Genomic DNA, 22,016 nt, shown 5'->3' with positions numbered 1-22,016 from the left:
TATCCTTATATCGTTCTTATTGTGTTTGTCCTTCTTGAACGATATAAATCTCATCATACATATTCAGTGATTTGGATTTTTGTGTTATATAAGGACGGTTACGGTATTTTAGTATTTTCTAAAAATTTACTATGAAGTGATGTTTAAACCCACCACTTATTGAGTGGTGTTATATGATACCCTGACTTCAATTTGTTTGTAACTTGGTACCTGGATGCTATTTATTTAATGGTACTTGTTCCTCCACACAGGCTTTATGCGAACCAAGATCTTGCTAGGTGATGGTTCAATTTTTGTTGTCTTCCTTGAGCCGGGCATTTGATTTGACTGAATACCTTTGTTCTTGATATTGAGCTTTTGTAGCGTGTCAAGTGCCTCTTGTTCCTACTAGTGTGTCCGTTTCATTTCTGTTTGGAACATTGGTTGGAATTGTGCAGGATGGTCTTATTTTCAGTCCTTCAGATTCTTTCAAAAATCACCATTCTATCATATAGTATATTAAAAATAACACCATCAAAACACTTTTGTTTTTATTTGTAACAGTAAGTGATTTTTTAGAAAGCACTTTTAACAAAAACATTACAGCTTAAAAGTGTTCTAATCAAAATCACACTCGAGTTGTTGATATCTTGTCCTAATTCTGACATATGTCTGAATTAGTGGTGTAGAAGAAACATTATGGTATAGGAGGTGCTGCTAAATGGTAAGGGTCTCCGACTGGCCGGGTCGAGCCAGCCGGCCCGGAGGAGTAAGGCCCATGGCCCAGCCGGGGGCGGGCCACTGAGCCCGTTGACTGGTCAACGGGCCAGCCGGGCCTGGCCCTTGGTAAACCTAAGGCCCGTGGCCCAGCTCGTGGGCCCTCAAGTTGGGCGGGCTGGGCGGGCTTTGGGTAAAAATTAAAATACTTTTGAGTTTTTAAAATATTTTACTAAATATATGTCATATTTTTATTTTTATTTTTGCGGTTGAAAAGTACAAATGATTGACAAATAAATAGGTGTCAACCTAGTTGGGATGTATTTATTTTGTAGTGATGTAAACTTTTCCCACATTTTCAAATATAATGTATACATTTAATGAATAAAATAGTTAGCAATGAATATTTTTATTAATGTAGCCTTTTCTATTTCTTGAATATTTATATATATATATATATATTTTAAGTGGCGGGCCTAAGGGCGAGCCTATGGGCCTACGGGGGCCAGCCTGCCGGGCCGGGCCTAAATTGGGGCCCATGGCCCGGCCCATCCAAAAATGGGCTCGGGCTGGGCCAGGCCGTGGGCCGCGGGCTTTTTGGAGACCCTTAATGGTAATAGAACAAGGTTGTAGGAACCATCCTAGGCCTTTATATGGGTTTTGTACATGCTTTCCTTAATACTATTTTCCACCTGCAAATTATTGCATGTTCACTGTACAGAGTGCACCTCTCGAGTCCCCTCAGGGCCACTGGAGGCTTATCCGGTTGTTAACTTCAGGGCCCCGTGGAATTAGTTAAGGTGTGCGTAAGCTAATCCGGACATCCCCGGTTATTAAAAAAAAAAAAAAAAAACTGTACAGAGTGCACCTCTTGCGTCACTTTGTCGATGTCGCTCTTGATATCTTGTTTTTTTGCGAAGCCTAAAGTGTGCAACTTGGCGGTATTCAACTCAATTCCCTGCGGTTCTAAACTCCTTACCCAGGTCTTGAGTTTGAAAATAAATAACAAAAAAACTATTTTGACAAGGAGTTTTAGAACATGCGCCAAGATTTTCATATCATCTTATGTGTGAACAGTCTAGATTTTATGCAATGTTGGGTTTGATTGATTCGCTCAAAATGCTTGTACGCTCCTTTTAACGGTTTCATCTTCCCTTGAGAGCAAAATTGTTGCACACACAAAACCCCTAAATGGATAGAATTCTATGCATTCTTCAGAGGCATTGGGCTAATAACAAGGAGGAACTAGTGCAAGTATCAAAGTGGGGTGGGGCAGATGCAACCTAAGCTGTTTGGCTGCAGATGAACCCACTGTATCCCAATGGATCTAATGGATAACAAAGAGAAAAATTGGAAGAGAGGGGGTTACTTTGATAGGTAAATGCATGAATCATATTCAAAAACATAAGGCTTTTGATCTGAGTTGTTCTCTTGTTACAAGGGGAATGACAGGTCAGGACTCCTCCCCTGACTCCTACTAGATGAATGGAAATGAAAATACTCACACGGTTATAGGAAACTAAATCTAATGTGTAGAGCAGAATACCTCCTCCCCTTGCATAGGATGATGATAAATCTTCCCAGCAAAGACCCTTTTATATCGTTCTTGTCTTCCCAAAATCTCTATTACAAATTTACACAAGTCTGGTCCACCTTGAAATGCTGTGCTAACAGTGTTTGATATGCAGGTGTACCTCAATCTGAGCATGACATGAGCTTTAGAATGATCGACTCATCTGACAGCCTCTGGTGCAGAATTGCAGTAAGGTGTGTGCAAGCAGACCAACTTGGTGCATGTTAAACACAGAGCAGCAAGCCCCACACCAATCATAAGCCCACAAATGCTTTTTCGCATATCCAATCTCAATGATCTCCGCACTATTTTCCAAAAGCCTGGGAGTAGACCCCCACATGCAAATACCATCAAGTGATCTAGACCACTGTAGTCAATTCCTGCAAGTATCGCTCCAATTGCAGACACTGGACCAACAAACCCAATAAGGGCAGCAGCTGCAAGGGACCCATGCCAACTGTCAGTTGCGCCAAAGATGCAGCTAGCCACAGCTGCTCCCCGAGGGAGCCCATGTAAAGAGACAGGAAGGACCATGTGTCGACCAAGCCCATAAGCTTTGGGTGCTGCAACTCCTAGTGCAAGCCCCTCAGCCAATGCATGGAAGGCAACTGCTCCACATGATAAGAATGCCTGGAGTGTGAGAACACTCACTGAAATGCCAGTTACTGAAGATAAGTCATTAACCGAAGCCCTTTTGCGGCCTGCATACTTCAAAATATTGGAGGTAGAAATGTGGAAAAATGCAGATCCCATCAAGAGCAGAAACATCAGTGGTATAAACCCCATTTTTGAAAACAGCACTAGCTGCAATGGTCGCCAGACACCAAGTACAAAGGCAATGCCAGAGGCTACACTTGTGAGAAGAGCATGTTGGAAGCGGAATGCAAGAGCAAATGACACAAGAACAATGCCACCAAGCAATGGCCCGAGACCAAAAAGTAGGGAAACAAAAAATCCAGAAGCATCCTCTGAGCTGCAATGCACAACAGTCGAGTTCAGTTTTGGGAAAAAGGTTGATCTAAAAACCATTATTGAGCTAAAAAAAGGAGTAGATTCAACATGAAATCTTAAATGGCAAGGTGGTATTATGCTTAAAGCATATATATATATCATAAACTAACTCCTTAAATCAAGAAAGGCTCAAATGAGAACTAGGCCCATTTTGCTTAGGAGTGATTTATTTGATGCAGGGGCAATGAGGGATGAGGCATTCTGTCTGCAGTGAACCTTCTTTCAATTCATTATGGAAGCTCAATTCATTAAGGCGAGCTTCAAGGCATTGAGCATGCCCACTAAGAAGTGTTCTAGAACAGGTCACACGCTCCAAAAGGGCAAAGAAAAACCAATCAGTCACCTGGAAACAGTAAAGTTAAGTTTGTAACTCTATGACAACCTACGAGTTTGAACAAAGCAAAACAAAGAATCGTTTTTATGACACCAAGGAGTTGGGACCTGGAGAATTAAGTGACAGCATACGCTTGTGGCTGTCCCATACACTACCATAAACAACACAAAGGTCCAAAATAACATACTTGTAGTCATGGCTGAAATTCTGGAACAAAGTGCCAAGGGCTTCCATGAACGCCACAGAAAGGGTAGCTGCTGATGCAACCTGAGAAGGAGAGGCTTCCTATAACCAAAAACCAGAAAACACTAGCATCATATTTTTGGAAAAATGAAAATTAAATCAACACCAGCAAGATTGCAAACCAGAAAAAATCATCCAGGTAGCCATTTGGTGTTTAGGATGTTGTTCCCTAGAACTCCGATTTGGTCTAAACTTTGTTTTCCTGGAAAGTGAAATGATTTTTATTTTTATTTTTTTTACAAGAGAATAGTGGAATGAGATACACAAAACAAGGAACACCATATGATGTCCATATTCAATAAATTGTTAGCCAAAATTAAGAAGTGGTAAAAACAAATAAACAAATAAGATGATAATTGAATCATGTAGTGAATCATGGACCCAAAGGAAGCTCGGAGATGGTTGCCCAATAATAATCAGTTAACATATTTGTCAACTTGCTTAGATAACTAGCACCTCTGATTCAAGTTTGACCATAAACTGTAACCAATTAAACTGGCCTCTTTTGCTGGGAGTTTGGAGCATAAACTCAGATGGATCTCTCCACTGACACTATGCGAGTAATGGACAGAAATATAAGAAACAGTTTAGGATCTTCTACGTGGACTTATGCCTCCTTCAGAGAACAGGAATGTGCCAAAGCATGAGATGCTCAGAAGTAACAGTTGACAGATATTACAGTAGCCACTGACTCTACCAGTTCAATGGACGCTATGATGGATGTCCAACAAACTCTTTGGAAGTGAAAAGACTCGCATAAGCCACAGAAAATAGGATGTGTTATACTGCTTCACCCTATTAAGCATATTTTCAAAGAAAGCAATAGTATAACTGATTTCTTTATTTTTTTTTAGTACCGCCCAAGATCAAGTAACCAAGCTCCATACATCTATTTTTATGCAGTTGTCATACTGTGATCAAAATGAAAGAGAGTCCAAACATGGTCAGCATTGCAGTTTTTGATTCTCACAAAGTATGAATGACCCACAAAGGGGAAAAAGATGATAAACTAAACAATATCTTTTTTAAAACATCTTTCCAAGGATCCTCAAGTTAAAAAATGCAACTGAATATGCATGAATTTAGTGAGACACAGACCTTGAATGCATCAGGGAGAACCTCGGCGACAACCATCCAAATCATACATCCAGCAGCAAAGCCCGTACAGAAAGGCAGGAACTTGTTAAATGCATCAGCACATATAAAAGAAGGAACTGCTACAATGGGCTGGAAAGAAAAAATTTCATCTGTTAATGGTTAAAGAAATTCTTGCAGGTGCAGGTTCAGGTTATAGTTGAATCCCTTAACACTCAGTGATCCAAAATTTTGGTTTTCTTATGCTATTCTCTCTTTTGGAAAGTGACATTAGGAATATACATGTAGGCACATGCACCCATGTGGTCTTAAAGTCAATACATCAAGATATGCACCTAAAGACACAACTTGGCTTCTGGGTTTATGTGAAATATCAAGTCAGAAACTGAATCAACCTAAAATTAGTTCTCAGTTCTCAAATCTGGTACCAGACTGGAGATTAATTTAAACTTGAGCAAAACAAACCAATATCAACCCAGATTAGACACAGATTATGGTGACATTCTTCAGGGTATATAGTTGGGAAATTATATATTCAGGATACATACATACCTCTGAATGGTTAAAAAAAAAAAATCATGATTACAAGGACCAAATTCATGCACAGCCCATCATCAGACATTTGAAGGAGAGGAACCATCCCCATACCCATCACTATGTGATTCTTCCAAACCAAAGTTTTGTCTACCTTACATACTTTAAGATTACTATGATCAATGCTTTTATGTTTGGGATCCTTACCTAATCTATCAACCAGAACCCAATATAACTTTTTTGATGACTCAATTCTCTATTTTTCAAACTCAAAGTTTGAAGCTAGAAGCCTTAGAACCAATACGAATGAGCCAAAAGGTGATTGGGTTGATCAGAACTTGAAATGGAACAGCCTAAATTAAACATTTGGAACCCAAGTTGAACTAGGATGGCCCATGCATAAAAACAACAATGTTAATAAATGAAACCAAGTAACACATGGACACCTTATTTGGTATTGGAAAATGTAATGTTGAAGGTATGCAAAATTTTACAGGTGGAAAACAACATGAAAAACATGGTATAAACCAATAAAAGAGACAAGGTAGTACTTAAAATCTAGTTCGACTAAAAGAACTCCTGTTCCATAATGTTCTTTTATCTTTCATTAATCATACATGCTTTAGATTATATGATCAAACTACCAAGGAATACATTGGCCACCACAGCATGAGATACAGTCAAAACCCAATTAATTACCAAGCATAAAATACTACCTGAGGCAATGATGTAATTACACTCCATAACATTGCATTCTGCGGTGAAACTCCCCTTGATGCAAGCACCATGCTCACAGCCAATCCCTCTGGTATGTTATGCACAGCTATAGCCAAAGTTACCAAAATGCCTTGTGAGAAACCCTTTGAGCCAGCAAAGGAAACTCCAACACCAGCACCCTCCCCAAAGGAATGAAGAGTCATTATTCCGATGACAAGAACAACTTTGGCTGCCTCTGCTCCTTTTATGTCCAACATACTTACTTCCCCATATTGTTCAAGAAACTGAGAAACAAAAAAACATGCATAACATGATAAGATTTCAGTACATCCAAGCATGTGTGGAGGAAGTAATCATCACAACACAAACAAATGTGTACATAAATACAGTTCTTTGGTGAAAAACTCAATTTGGTTTAATGTTGTTTTAGGTAGCATTTTCAACATGATATGAGCTTAATTATAAATTGCAAGTATAAGCTACAATTTTTCCACTGGATCGAGGCTTTTTCATTCCTTTCATGCCTTTCAAATTTGGTCATTAAAAGAAAAAGGAAATCTAAGAAATGATGAAGCCATCTTCCACCAAATTATCAATTTTTTTCCAATTCATTGATAAAGAATTGTAGTATGCTGTAGTACAACAAAATAGACAGTTTGTCAATCAGTAACAAAGCAGACTCATCAAACATGGCCATCAAGTTCAAATTAAATGCTGTATAGGAAAATTTAACATGGTTTTGTGAGTGAGAGTGCATGCATAAGAATGAAAGGAATAATGACATTCCCAGCTAACAACATCATTACCTCAAATAAATGAACCATTTCAAAAGAAATTTTAAGGGTGCATCTCTCTGTTAAATCCATTTAATACTGTGTAATGGAAGTCACTCAATTTTCAGTCTTCACTGATGGACTCAGTTAGCCTCTTGCCAAAAAATGGATAGAATCCAACCATATGGTATTGAACCATCAAAACAAAACTGATAAATTCATTTTCATTATATTAGCCAGAGGACAAATTTCCCCTTTCAGATGCCTAACTTTACAGCACTGTAAACACAGAACGAAATGCATTCAGTATAGAATTTTCAATTCTATCAAAGACGGCCTTAAAACAGAAACACTCAAAAGAAAATAAATTTGTACAAAATGGTTGTTAAACCAAACAAAAGAGATCAACAATAGCATAACAAAAGCACATTGAAAGATATTTATCATCAAAGACATACAAAACATTATAATGCACGTCTAATTTATTTTTTGATGGGTTATAATGTGTGTCTAATTTATGCATAGATGTGTATATATATTACTGGAAAGGTGACAAATATGCCTCTATGGAATAGGAACAAGGAGCAGCAAGTGAATTTTAGTACTGAAAGGGACAAAAAAACATGAAAAGAGCAAGGTTCACCACCTTCTTGCAAAGCCAAATGAAAATGCCTCCTGCCAAAATGCCAACCATGACCCAATTTCCAGTACCATGCTCCTGCCCTTCCTGTACAAGATCAAAGCTGGCAGCCAACATCACACCAGCAGCCATTCCATTGCATATTCCAGCCCACTGGGGATCAAGCTCGACAAAGAAAAATGGGACTGCACCTAATCCTGTGGCAGCAGCCATTGCCAGAGTAAATAATGCAACTGTGGACACCGTAACTCTGGTGGTACCCCCTTTCCTCTCACCCAGCACACTTTTACCATCTTCTGACCGGAAGGCAGTCTCTGTTCCAGACCCATCTATAATATTATCTCCTACATTCCTATGTGGAGCAGTTCTTAATTTTGGCAAACTTTCTGTTTCTGACTCTGCTTTAACACAACCAGATAACAACAAGAAAAAGAGTGAAAATAACAGAAACTGTTGGAATCCCAGCTGCATTGTGTTGATAGATACTTCTCACCAAGAAAAAACAATTCAATTCTTCAACTTCATTATTTCAAGGGATCCCTAAGACAATATTCTTGTAGAGGCAAAAGGAAACATTAGTGAGGCCGCTCTCTGCAGCCCAAAGTCAACTGGCATAAACCCACTTCACTGTTATTGTGAAAATCGGAGATCTGATCAAATAGAATTTCATGGATACTCAAAAAATGATCCAATACACCTGAATTTAAGTGCAGCAGTTAGGGGCCACAACCTTTTTTGGGACTGTGCCTGGGTTCAATCTTACCTGAAGTCCAAAGCCAAAAATTCATCAGGACAAAAAAATCTAATGATGAAAGCATTACTTCAATAACAATATCATGTAAACTTCCACCGCTCTCAGGACCATGGACCCTCACCCCCAAATACACAAGGAGAGAAAAAGGAAAAAAAAAGGTTGAGGTGGGGGGGAGGGAACAAGATTATGATCCATTTGGTTGCTGAGAAAATGTTAGAAAATTAAATTAAAGTTCAAATTATGAATCTTGGGTTTCACATAACACAAGACCCCAGAAATCAAAGGCCTAGACCGCTCCAGTCAACTAAACCTAATACAACCATTTGACTCAGTTCATTTGAATTTTTTTTTTTTCAATTTTGGGAATCCAAACAACAAAACTAACAAACAAAAATAGAATCCAAAATTTATGTTGCTTTTTCATCTTCTGCCCTCTGGACAACCAAACAGATGGCATAATAGATTTGCAGAAAAAGAAGAAGATATGTTTTCCATTTAATTGATGAGAAAATAACATGAAATCGAAGAAATCAAAGTCCTGAATCTCGGACTCATTTCAGTCCTGAGATGCATAACATAATCGTTTGGCTCAGTCCACCTAAAATTTTCAAATTTTAGAATCCAAAACATAAAATGCAAAATTCCATCTCCACCTCTTTTCTTCTACTTTTCTCAGCAACCAAACAGAGAGCAAACGAAAGCAAAATCTGTAAGAATAAAATCTTAAAAAGAAAACCGCCGATTCAGCTGAAATCATATTGCAGTCACCAATTCAAGCATATCAACATGATCCGATTTTTTTCCGGTCAATGGCCTAGAATAATACCGTAAAGGCCATTTTGGTTGCTGAGAAACCGCAGGAAAGGAAATGACAACCCAAAGACAAAAATGAATCGGATTCATCCCATAATAGTCCAAAATTTTATTTTCTTACCTTTTCATATCTTTTCCAACAATTTTCTCAGCAACCAAACAGGAACCAAGATTTGTGAATCAACTATGATCCCATTTAAAAAAAAAATAGAAAAAACGAGCTTACCAACAATAAGATTAACCCAAAACCGCTGCAAGGATCAACTCAGCTCAAAGAAACCCAAATATATAGAGACTTCGATTCCAAGGAATAAACCCTAATTTTAAAAGGAAAGATGAAAATAAAAATAAAAATAAAAATAAAAATAAAAATGCCCGCACGTTGTTTCAAATCAAGACCAGAAAAACCACGTTCGGTTGCCTAATTAATAGTAACAATAATTGCAATAAGCCAAAAAAATTGCTTTAAATTGTTAATAATACATATTAATTAAGCTGTATTTTTTATTAAAACTTTAATATAAAAATAAATTATTTTGAAAGAAATCGCAATTCTTCTTAACAATTATTTTAAAAATAAGACGTTTTCGAAACATATTTTAATTATTTTCACCCAATGATACAAATATAAAAAGGTAATTAAATATGAAATGTTATAAATAAAGATTTATTATATTTGTATTTAGTCATAGGTTATTTACAATCTTTTAAAATAAAAATAAAAATTAATAACTTAGATTTTAAAAATAATGATTTTAAAAAATATTTATAAAAAATATCAAACTATTATTAAATTTTAAAATTTTTGAAAATAATTTTTAAAAATATAAAATAAACATCTAATTTTTATATAAAATGTTCTATTTTTATATTATAAATTTTTTTCTTTATTTTAAAAATAAAAAATGTATCCGGACACTAAATTATTTTATTTAAAAACTTCAAAATTCATTTGTTATTAATTATTTTTAAATCAAAATAACCTTCATTTTATTTTATTTAAAAATTATTTAATAATAATAAAATAAACTTTAAAGCAAAATTTGTTATTATAATAATATTATAATTAATTTGATAATATATTTATTTTAAAACATAGGTAGGAGAATAACTATTTAAGGTAAGGGGGTCTTATTAAGAATGAAATGACGAAAATACCCTATTCAGGAATAATAAATGAATGTGTAGGTAATAAATAAATAGATAAATAAAGATGATAAAGCCGCTTTAATGCGCTGACGGTTCAGTTGGAGAATGCTTGTAGTGCGGGTTTTCTATGGACGGGAATTTTTTGGACTTTTTCTTTTATTTTATTTTTTATTCTTCACTAATTACGTTGACTTCGATATTCAAAAGTCTTCTTTCCATACTTAGACGTTGGTGTTTGGTGGTAGGTGATTATTTTATTCTTTTTTGTTTTTTTAAATCTTAGGTGTATTTTACCTTAATAGGTATCAAGTTAATTATAATTTTTGAAAATAGAATAATATTTGTAAATAAAAATAGCAATTAACTTTATAGGAGTATATTTATTAAATATAATGGATAAAAAAATATTGTTATGTTTATAAATTGAATTTTTTAATCAATTTATAAATTAATGGGTAAAATAATAATAATAATAATGTTTTAAAAAAATTGAAATAAAAGGGGTAATATACGTTGTATAAAGTTTTTTTTTTTTTTGTTTTTAATTAAGATGGGTAAATACATGTGACAAGCAGATTTAAAAGGTATGTTGATCTTCATTTAATTTATTTGGATTTCATATCAACCCATTAAAAAAATATTATTTATAAATTTATATATATATGTATAAGATATTTGTACTAATTATAGAAGATATTTGCATAATGTTAGCCCAAGGGTTCTCATAATCATGTTTTGATGATAACAAATCATGATTAAGTTACTAATTGGTTTGAATTATAAAGAATTTCAAGTGTTAATTTGAAAATTCATCAAATGACCTAATGGATGCAAGATCCAAACTTTTGGAAAACCTTTAATAATAGGAAACATATGTAAGATAAATGCATGGGTGCACTTAGGATTTACATATCATTTCATGCATCTTTGAAAAACTCGGTTTATTCTTTAAAGTTACATTTCCATCAAAACCCGAGTTTTATCAAATGAACCTTAGGCAAATCACTTCAAAATTAGTATATTAATTTACCTAAAGACCTTGTCTAAGTGTTAGAAGAGAAAAGAACATAAAATTATAGGTTTTTGGGCCAAAAATGGTGAACCAATCGAGGTACTGGCCAATCGGTCAAGGTACCGGTCGATCGATTCCCTCTTCCCGGTCGAGGTCCGGTCGAGAAGTGCAAAAAACACTCTCTCTTCCAATAGTCTTTCCTTCTTGGTCGAGGGATTTGCCTTCCCAGTCGAGGTTCGATTGAGGATAACGGTCACATGTCAAGCATTAAATGCTCCAACAACTAGTGAACCGGTCGACCCCCAACTCGACCGGTTGAGGTTGCTTTTTGGTTTTCTTGGCTCCCAATGTTAGAAACCTATAAATAGAGAGTTTCACTTCATTTATGAGCAAGAGAACACCTGCATTTATTTTTCTACCCACTTGTTCTTACCTTAAAAGCTCTCATTCTTTTCTTTGTGCGTTAAATCTCCATTTGCATATCATTAGCGCACCTTTATGATTCATCCTAGTTTTGAATAGTATTTAAATCTTTGTTGAGTTAGGTTGAGAGATTCATACTTGCTAATTAAGTATTAAAGCCTTCAAGTGAGTTGAAACTTAAAAAGATTGTGTAAGAGCCCACTAAAACCAGAATCTAAGTGTAAAGGTAATTAGAAGCTTGATTGAAGCTTCAAGTTAGTGGAACTCTCACTCGGTTAGGAGCTTGAGGAGAATAGATATAGGTAAGAAAGTGTCGAACCACTATGAAATCTGAGTTTGAATTCTCGAACTTTATATCTTTTTATTTATTCCTCTTGTGCTTAAATTTGTTGTGTTTAAAAAGATTTTTTTTAATCTCAATTCACCCCTCCTCTTGGGTATTGTTCTCTTTTAAAGATTAGCCTTTATTTTTTCACATAGTTTTATGGTTTCAATACACTAATTATCTTGATGATTCATTATGAGTAGTATTATGATATTTTGATGATTCACTATTTTTTTTATAACAATGCTTTTATATCTATGACTATGTTCGATTCTTGGAAAGTTTGATGGAAATGTGAAAGAAAGAAAATAGAGAAGAAAAATAAAATGAAAAATAGTAAAAAAAAATAAATAAAAAAATTTAAAGTGAATAAATTATTTTTATATACTATTTTAAACACTTTTAATTTATTTAATTCTTCTATATAAAGATTAAATAATTTAAAAATATATAAATTTCTTAATAATTTTAATTATATTTAACTTAATTTTATGTATTTTATAATAAAATCAAACATGAGAAAATTATTTTTCTTCCATTTTTTTCTTTTCAAAGTAGTTTTCAAGAACCAAACATAACCCACATGAATTTTACTAGTGTCAGCTAGAAAATTCAAAGTCAACTAAAACTTCAATTCACCTTCCAACATGACCAACATTTTGACCAAAGGTAAGAAAAATGAAATTGAAGAAGTATTAACTAAAGAAAGTTTCAACAATACTGATAACGACCTATAAATATTATTAAAAAATGGTTATTTGAAAAATAAATACAAAAAAAATGATACTTTTGACCATTTATCTTTTACACTATATGATATTCCATATTCAATAGCAGTATGTACATGTTTGGATTCCTTTTAATTTTATAAACATGTTTTAAAGTTGTAAGAATCATTTGTGTCTTACAGACATGGACGTTAGGAATTTGTTTTTTGTTTTTTTTTTCTCATTTTTTTTCCATTTTTTTTCAAAGTTTTTTACTTCTTAAACACTTCAAAATTATTTTTAGACATTTTCTTAACTATCTTTACAACATATTGTCATACCCCAAAACCTACTCCAAGGGCATGACGATCATTTCACACCTCAAGCCCAATGGGTCAAAGTGGAAATGACACAAACATTCGTAAGAATAGTAATAATAATAACAATGATAATAATAATAATAATAATAATAATAATAATAATAATAATAATAACAATGATGGTAATAATAATAATAATAATAGTAAGATTTTGAAAGTTGAATTAATAATGGTAATAATGATAAGTTTGTGAAAGTTGAATTAATGATAATAATAATAATAAGATCTTAAAAATTGAATTAATAATAATAATAATAATAAGATTTTAAAAATTGAATTAATAATAATAATAATAATAATAAGATTTTTAAAAATTGAATTAATAATAATAATGATAATAAGATTTTGAAAATTGAATTAATAACAATAATAATAAGATTTTAAAAGTTGAATTAACAATAATAATAATAATAATAATAATAATAATAATAGGAATATGGATAGGGCTTTGGACATTAGTAATATTAATATTAAAAGGGCTTATGGGCTTTGGACATTATTAATATCATTAAAAGGGCTTATGGGCTTTGGACATTATTAATATTAAATTTTATCCTTCCGTTTGGACCTGGGCTTCATCATAAGCCCAAGTCCACTAGCAAAAATCACAAGCTCTTCCCATGCGGGTGCTGCCATCCGCCGTCCCTCTCGTCGCCGTCGGTGAGGAGCTTTGGCTCGACGGCACCGGTTGATGTCGCCTCCACTTTTCTCCTAGGGTCACGGCTTGCTCACGCACCTCATCCTCCGACGGCCACAGCAGCAACCAGAGGTTGGGGTCGCGCGAAGATTGAGAGGGCAGCCCGTGACAGGAACGGTGAGGAAGAGAACGGCGACAGGGGCGACTTCGAGCTGGACGTAGGAAAGATTCCGGGCACTGTTTGTAGAGGATTTCCAACCGGGCATTTTCAACGTGATTAACCAGCAAACAAACAACAAAGCAATATACGGGACCCCTTTCATACTGGGACAAATAGGTTTCATGATCGGTGCCGCAACGTGAATCATATCCGGGATTATCATTGGAATGAAAGCGTGGGAATGACAACAAAGGCAACAAAGCAACAAAACCCAAGCAACAAATAACAACTAGAAAGCAACCAAAAACATGCATTAAAGGTGATATAAGAGGGAAGGTGGATGGGAAATCCACGGGGCTCATACCTGGAGACCTTTTTTTTTTTTTTTTTTTTCTGGTTTTGGATCCCTTCCCTCTCCACACCTCCTCCTGCTCCCTCTTTTTTTTTTTCTTCTTCCTTTTTCCCCCCGGCAGAAGGTTCCCTCCTTTGATATTTTATTTCCCGCTCTTTCCTTGACAGCCACCACCTACTCTCTGTCTCGCGTCCCATCTCGCCGCCACCCCCAGCTTGATTTCGGGGTGGTCAGAAGAGTAAACGTAAAATAAAATAAAATAAAATAAAAACACTGTTCGGGGGTCTACACCTAGGTTGCCCATTCATCCACTCATTTCATCCATTTTGTCATCCATATTTTTGAGCTATTTATTTGAAAAAATTGGGATAGGTGTAATAAAATAAAAATATTTAAAAAAAAAAAAATGAGGCACAATTGTTACATTTTCAAAAAAATAAAAAAAATTAAAATAATTTTTATTTTATATTAGGATACTAATTATTATTATTTTAAATAATGATAGAATATCACTCATTTTAAAATGCACTAGGGTTTGTGTTCTATATTTTATTTTGTGTATTCATTTCTAATTATTTTTTAAGGTTTTTCTTAAACCTATATTATTTTTTTAAGTGTATAGAATTTACATAGTTGTTTAATGCTTTTGGAGGTTTCTTAATAGGAAAGTTCCGTTTTATTTCGCTAGTGAAAAAAAATAAAAAAATTAAAAAATTAAAAAAAAAAATTAAAAGGAAAGAGAATAAGTTAAAAATATATATGACTTAAACCTCTAAAAAAATAAAAAACATAAAGTAGTAAAAATTAAGGGTTTATTTGGTTCCTGTTTTCAAAAACTATTTTCTATTCTTGAAAACAAAAAACACAAAAAATTTGGTTGGGAAAAGAGGTGTGTTTTTGTTTTTTGTGTTTTCCGTGTTCTCAAAAACCATTTTTTGATAACAATAAAAAAATATTTTCATTGTTTTTCCACTATTCATATAATAGATTGTTTTTCGTTTTTTTTTTTTTTTTTTGTGTTTTCCTACTTGTTTTATGTGTTTCCACAAAGGTGAGCTCCACCTAACCACCACACCCCACCCTCACCTGCAAACCCTTTCTTCTTCCTTAAATTATTGAAATTAATATACTTACACATAGTTACAAAGTCGTAATTTGTTTAAGAAAATTATAGTTTGTGCAAAAATTTCAAAATGAAATATTTTTTTAAAAAAAAATTAAATGAATTGTGCATATGAAAATTATTTATATATTTATAATATCAAGTTAATAGAAGAAAACACTTTATTAATTAAAAAATAACTTTCAAACATGTTTTTTGTTTTACTTATTCTAAAAAACTTTTTTATTAACTCAATAAAACATGTTTTTTTTAGAACAAAAACTGTTTTCGTTCCCAAATGCAATTTTTTTTTTTTTTCTGAAAACACAAAAACTGTTCTTAAAAACTGTTTTCCAAAACAGTTTTCAAAAACAACAACCAAACAAACCTAAGTGATTTGATATAAAAGATCAATTTAAAAAAATAGATAAGAATTCTTAGGTTATGTTTGGTTCCTAAAAAATCTCTGAGGGAAAATGTGAAGTAAAAAAATATATATAGAAGAAGTAAAAAGAAAAATAAAGTGAAGGAAAATGAAAAAAGGTTTAAATTTAATAAATTATTTTTATATGTTTTTTCAAACTCATTTTGCTTATTTCTCTTTATTATAGTAAGATTAAATAATTTAAAAATATATAAATTTTTAATTAATTTTAATTATATTTGATTTTCCTTTATATTTTCTATAATTAAACCAAATATAAGAACATTTTTCTTGACATTTTTTTTATTTCCTTAATATTTCCCAAGAACCAAACATAGCCTTAAAAAGTAAACTAGCATGTGAGATGAAAATTAAAGTGAGAATATTTTAGAGGAGTTGATTTCTTAAGACAACCGATAAAAAGAGAAGTTATAATTTCAAGGTTCATAGAAAAATTTATAGATAATTTTTTTTTATTAATTAATTATTGATAATTTATCTGCTTATGCCATATTTTATTTTTATAGAATTAAATCTTTTGCTTATGTGATATTTTGATTTTATAAAGTAAAAGTTTTCTTATTAAATAAAACATCACAAATGTAATTTTTAATGGTCAAGTCTCCATGTTAAATAAAATATATTTTAATCTTTTTGAATTCAAAAATTAAAAAGTTAGTCTTATTTTTCTGTAATATTTTTATGCCATTATCCTGATTTTCCCCATTTATAAAATAAAATAAATGACAACTCCAAATCAAAATTAATTAATTATATAAATAAATAAAAAATAAATTCTTACTAACAAATTTACCAATTACAACAGAAAAATTACTAATTACCTTATCATAATATATTTAATACTTGTCAAGATAACTTATGCCTCAAATATAATGCAAATATAGTCCGTTAATTGTTGTAACATTCCTCAATTATTATGTACATTAATAAAAAATAAAACTTCCATTTTCATGAATAAATACAAAACATAACATATAAGGATATTAATTCACCTTTCCTTCTCCCCCCTCTCTCTTTCTATGTATATATATACCTACATTCCATAGATTTATTCTCAAATAACTCAAGGAAGATTATATTGAGTTGAAATAACTAAGCGATGGTGAGAGTAACATGTTTGATTCCAACATTGGTGGCTTTTCTCCTCACTTGCAATGTCATGGCCATGGATCCAAGGAATACAAATAGTAAGGATGTTCCATGGTACGGTGAAATCATACCCCCTGAGCCCTCTCCTGGTTTCTATATCAGGGTGCTTCATTGCATGTGGAATTTGAGCCCTGGTTGTGGCTTACAAGTCTATCATTATATATTTAATCCGTCCGTGCAGCCGGATGACGACTGTTGCCGCATTATCATAAGCATAGGTTTAAAATGCAACAGACTCCTCGGTTTGGCCCTTAGTGCGTTTAAAAAATTTAAACCCCAAGAAGCTTTGATTAATAAGCAAAGTAAACTAGTATATCATAATTGTGTTAGGCGAAATCTATAAGTAGGTCATTTGTGGGTGAATGTGAACATGTTTCGATTCTACTCTTGTAATAAGACACGTTTGATGAAAAGTTGAAATGCATCTCAAAGTTTTCAATCACATATTTCTTGTTTCTTTTCAAATGCAACTACTAAAGAATAGTGTAAATTGATCAAAAACAAAAATCCTATTTTTCCATGACCTAGAATAAGTGATTTTGAGTTCAACCACGACCTCAACTCAAAGGTTTGTCCTTCAAAATGGTTCTATATAAAGGTGAACCACCTTATTTGCCCTTAACTAAATTGGAGCTTAGTCTTTTGTCACGTAAGACGTATACAAGACATGATCTCTCAAGAGTATGTAATACTATACAAATAGATAGAATCTAAATTTTGGTTATAAGGGTGAATGATGAAATATAAATAACACTACATCATGCATGTGTACACACACATAGATATATAAATAAATATACCTCGCTTGTATTTTTTTTCTTATGGGGTAATTAATATATATTCCACATTACCCAAAGTAACTAACACATGGGTAAATTCAATGAATATATTAGGGTTATACAAAATGATTGATATTGTTATAGCCAATCCAAAAGCCAACTATAGAAGACATGGTTTTTATTTTTTATTTTTTGTTGTTGAAAAAAGCAAGACAATAATAAAATTTAATTTGTAGTGCTACCACTTTATGGGTATAACAACTTTCTTTGGTATATTTTGTTTAGTTATTCATTTGATGTCATTTTTTGTATTTCAATCTTGTAAACTAAATTTCAAGTGTATAAGTCTAATATTGTTTTGAGATAAAATGTGATTTGAATGGTTAGACTACATCATTGGAATCTAAATGATGAACATGCATCAATCTTTTATTTTAAATAAGATTATTAGTGTATAAACTGAGATCTAAGGATATAACAGATATGGATTGGATCTTCACATTTAGCTTATTCTAATTTTAAATGGAATTCAAAGTCCTTTTAAATAAAAGGAAAAATCTTTTTGAGTGGTGTTTGAATTAGTTTGAAATGAAACTAGAATTTCATAAATCTACTACTGGTATAACTTTTTAAATCAAGAATAAAGAATGGTGTTGTCATGTTAGAAATATCGATTTCAATGGTACTCAAATTAGAAATTTTAATTTTTATCATTTTTGTAAGCTTCCATGATCTTTTGGCTATTATGGTTTCATTTATTATTATTATTATTATTATTATTATAATTATTATTGAAATCACATATGTCCAATAGGGTAACACTAAGAGGAGAGGAAAGAAGGGTGAATGGGTGTTTTTAAATATTACAATATAAACATTGAAATTAACCCAAATTAAAATCTAAAGATATTAGGGATACTCAAAGTAATCATAGACATGAAAGGAACGTAAAGATTTTTATGTGGAAAACCCTCATACTTGTTACAGAGATAAAAAACCATAGGGTTTAAGACTTATAATCTACAACCCATTATATGATATCAAAGTATACAAATTTACTCGATTGCTTTACCTTAAAGACTTTCTTTTCAACACCTATACCTTAATCCACGTCTGTGATACAATACATCCAATGCTCCAGTGGTTTCCTCTCAACCTCTAAGGGATGCAAGTCCTTCCAACAACCCATAATTGAAAACAACGAATTCTTGTTGAAAGTTTGAGAATGTTAGGACAAGTTGGGCTTTAATCTCTCTAAAATGGGTTAAGAGAGGGTTTATATATAGGTCTAAAAGCTTGAGGTTAGAAATGAAATTTTCTTAAAAAATAAAATATTAACTTTCTAAAAATTAATTAAGAAAATAATTTTCTTAAAAAATAAAATATCCCAACTTTCTAAAAATTAATTAAGAAAAGAAATTTCTTAAAAAAATAAAATCTTAAAGTTGTCAAAAATTAATTAAGAAGTTTTAGCTCAATTTTAAAACTTTCGATCCAATCCTATCTTATTAAAAAAAACTAACTTGTCTTTATCAAACCTTTTAAAATTTACCTATAACAATCCAGTTGAACGAATAACAACCTCGAATCTTTAATTGAGAGTAAGCCACTATCTAAAAAAGGTTATTATGTCAGAATGAAACGGAACATAATTATTAACATATTACAATAACTCACTTTCCCAACAATTATTATTATTATTTTAGGATTAAAATGGAATGAATAAATTCTAAAAAGTCTTGTGGAAAACAAAAGAATAAATTTCTCTCATGTGTTGATTAGGATTTGTCTTATGCAATTATTCTATACAATTCATTTACTTCTTTTTTTTATTTTGTTTACTTGTAATCCAACATGATCAATTGCTATACATGTATTGTATTGTTTTCTTTTTGCATTGTATCCATCATTTAGTAGACTAATTGTCAAAGTCACCTTAATCACTTTGTTAGAATAGCTTAGCAATCCCATGAATATTGGCTTGTTGATTTGTGTTACACTAACCATGGTCATTTGAGTTGTCTCATATATTCTTTATTTATCTTTACTCTCTAATTTGTATAATGATTTTACAATTTTACCACTTAGCATCACATGAAACTTGCACTAGATTAGTTTGTTAATAGCTTTTATTGGCAACTAGTCTTTCTTTGGGACTAACTTGCCTTATCTAAACCTCAATAAGAGTGTGAGAATGATTTAAATTATTTGAGAAGTATTAAGATAACTTATAATTGAATCAATTTCTCATGCCACTAAATGATTATTTTGATGTTACAATCTCATTGCTTCAACCCCTACACTCTCTCTTTATAGTGCCTTGACAATGATTTTTTTTTTTTTTTTTTTTTTAAGTGACTTTAAATGATGTTGGTTCCATTTCTACCCCCGACATGACTATATTTTGTGCTTCTCCTGTTCCTAATCTTTGTTTGAACTTACTCTCTGTTAGCCAATGTGTGATTCTTGTTTTGGTGTTTAGGTATTTTGGTTCAAAAATAGTTGGTAGGTAAACAATCCTAGCTAACAGTTTTTTTATTTTTTTTATATTGGTATCATTTTACATTATTTTAAAATTTTTATTACTTAAAATAAATCAATATTTTCTACATAGAAATAATACCATTGGTAATAATAATTTTTGCGTGTAATTAGATGTCATCAATTCATTTTAATTTAAATGAAAAAAATCAATTTTGAGATAGCTTTGTTTATTTAAATGAGTTAGATTAAAACAAAAATAAAGCAATATTAGTTTGGGAGAAATAATGAATGATTGATGATAAGAATATCTTGGTGTCATTTGGAAGTGGTGTTCTCTTTTTTATTAAGATATTATTAATTTATTCATTGCAGAATTATAAATAATCTCATTATTATTTATAAGTTTTAACAAAATTAACATGTTGATAATATTGAGTATATTTAGAGTCCATTTTATAGTAATTTTATAAAACACTTCCATAAAAAATACTTTTATTAAAAACACTTCGAGTGGAAATACTGTCAAACACATTCTTATTTTGTTTTGATGTTTATTCTTAATGGGAACAAACACAATTTTAATCACAAAGTTGATTAAGGGGAAAAACATATATTTGGCAAAGAAATAGGAAGAAAAATTTTATTTTCTTACCTTTTCATATCTTTTCCAACAATTTTCTCAGCAACCAAACAGGAACCAAGATTTGTGAATCAACTATGATCCCATTAAAAAAAATAGAAAAAACGATCTTACCAACAATAAGATTAACCTAAAACCGCTGCAAGGATCAACTCAGCTCAAAGAAACCCTACTATATAGAGACTTAGATTCGAAAGAATAAACCCTAATTTTAAAAGTTGATAAGAAAAAGGAAAATAAAAATAAAAATGCCCGCACGTTGTTTCAAATCAAGACCAGAAAAACCACCTTCGGTTGCCTAATTAATAGTAACAATAATTGCAATAAGCCAAAAAAATTAGTTTAAATTGTTAATAATACATATTAATAAAACTGTATTTTTCATTAAAACTTTAATATAAAAATAAAATATTTTGAAAGAAATCGGATTTCTTCTGAACAATTATTTTAAAAATAAGACATTTTCAAAACATATTTTAATTGTTTTCACCCAATGATACAAATGTAAAAAAGTAATTAAATATAAAATATTATAGATAAAGATTTATCATATTTGTATTTATTTCTTGGTTATTTACAATCTTTTAAAATAAAAATAAAAATTAATAACTTAGATTTAAAAAATAATGATTTTAAAAAATGTTTATAAAAAATATCAAACTATTATTAAATTTTTTAAAATATAAAATAAACATCTAATTTTTATATAAAATGTTCTATTTTTATATTATAAATTTTTTTCTTTATTTTAAAAATAAAAAATGTATCCACTCGAACACTAAATTATTTTATTTAAAAAACTTCAAAATTCATTTGTTATTAATTATTTTTAAATCAAAATAACCTTCAATTTATTTTATTTAATAATAATAAAATAAACTTTAAAGCAAATTTTGTTATTATAATAATATTATAATTAATTTGATAATATATTTATTTTAAAACATAGGTAGGAGAATAACTATTTAAGGTGAGGGGTCTTATTAAGATTGAAATGACGAAAATACCCTATTCAGGAATAATAAATGAATGTGTAGGTAATAAATAAATAGATAAATAAAATAATAAATAATAAATATATAAAGATGA

General features: G+C 31.4%; 1 protein-coding gene across 2 annotated transcripts; it reads right to left on the bottom strand.

The window, feature by feature from the left end:
• Nucleotides 1-2,065: 2,065 nt before the first annotated feature.
• On the bottom strand, nt 2,066-21,204 carry LOC100248509 (putative zinc transporter At3g08650). 2 transcript variants are annotated; one of them, XM_059738857.1, is made up of 6 exons: nt 21,042-21,204; nt 7,623-8,379; nt 6,203-6,487; nt 4,956-5,084; nt 3,802-3,899; nt 2,066-3,242 (listed from the first exon to the last, which is right to left on the bottom strand). In XM_059738857.1, the coding sequence occupies exons 2-6, from the start codon at nt 8,085-8,087 to the stop codon at nt 2,429-2,431; spliced, it is 1,791 nt and encodes a 596-aa protein (XP_059594840.1). In that variant the 5' UTR covers nt 8,088-8,379; nt 21,042-21,204; the 3' UTR covers nt 2,066-2,428. The 2 variants fall into 2 exon arrangements, with proteins under 2 accessions (XP_059594840.1, XP_002266161.1); XM_002266125.4 differs by lacking the exon at nt 21,042-21,204 and adding an exon at nt 9,410-9,688.
• Nucleotides 21,205-22,016: the final 812 nt, after the last annotated feature.

This window comes from Vitis vinifera, chromosome 8 (genome assembly GCF_030704535.1).
Source record: "Vitis vinifera cultivar Pinot Noir 40024 chromosome 8, ASM3070453v1".
Classification (NCBI taxonomy): Eukaryota; Viridiplantae; Streptophyta; class Magnoliopsida; order Vitales; family Vitaceae; genus Vitis; species Vitis vinifera.
Note: the sequence above shows the minus strand (reverse complement) of the source record. Positions and strands in the feature narration are given on the sequence as shown.

What these genes read in the sequence shown, in the direction of transcription:
- LOC100248509 (XM_059738857.1), bottom strand. Translation starts at nt 8,087, where the DNA reads ATGCAGCTGGGATTCCAACAGTTTCTGTTATTTTCACTCTTTTTCTTG. An exon ending in TCATTTGGCTTTGCAAGAAG is followed by an intron (nt 6,488 to 7,622) that starts GTGGTGAACCTT and finishes TTTGTTTCTCAG; the next exon opens with TTTCTTGAACAATATGGGGA. An exon ending in AATTTCAGCCATGACTACAA is followed by an intron (nt 3,243 to 3,801) that starts GTATGTTATTTT and finishes TGTGCATTGCAG; the next exon opens with CTCAGAGGATGCTTCTGGAT.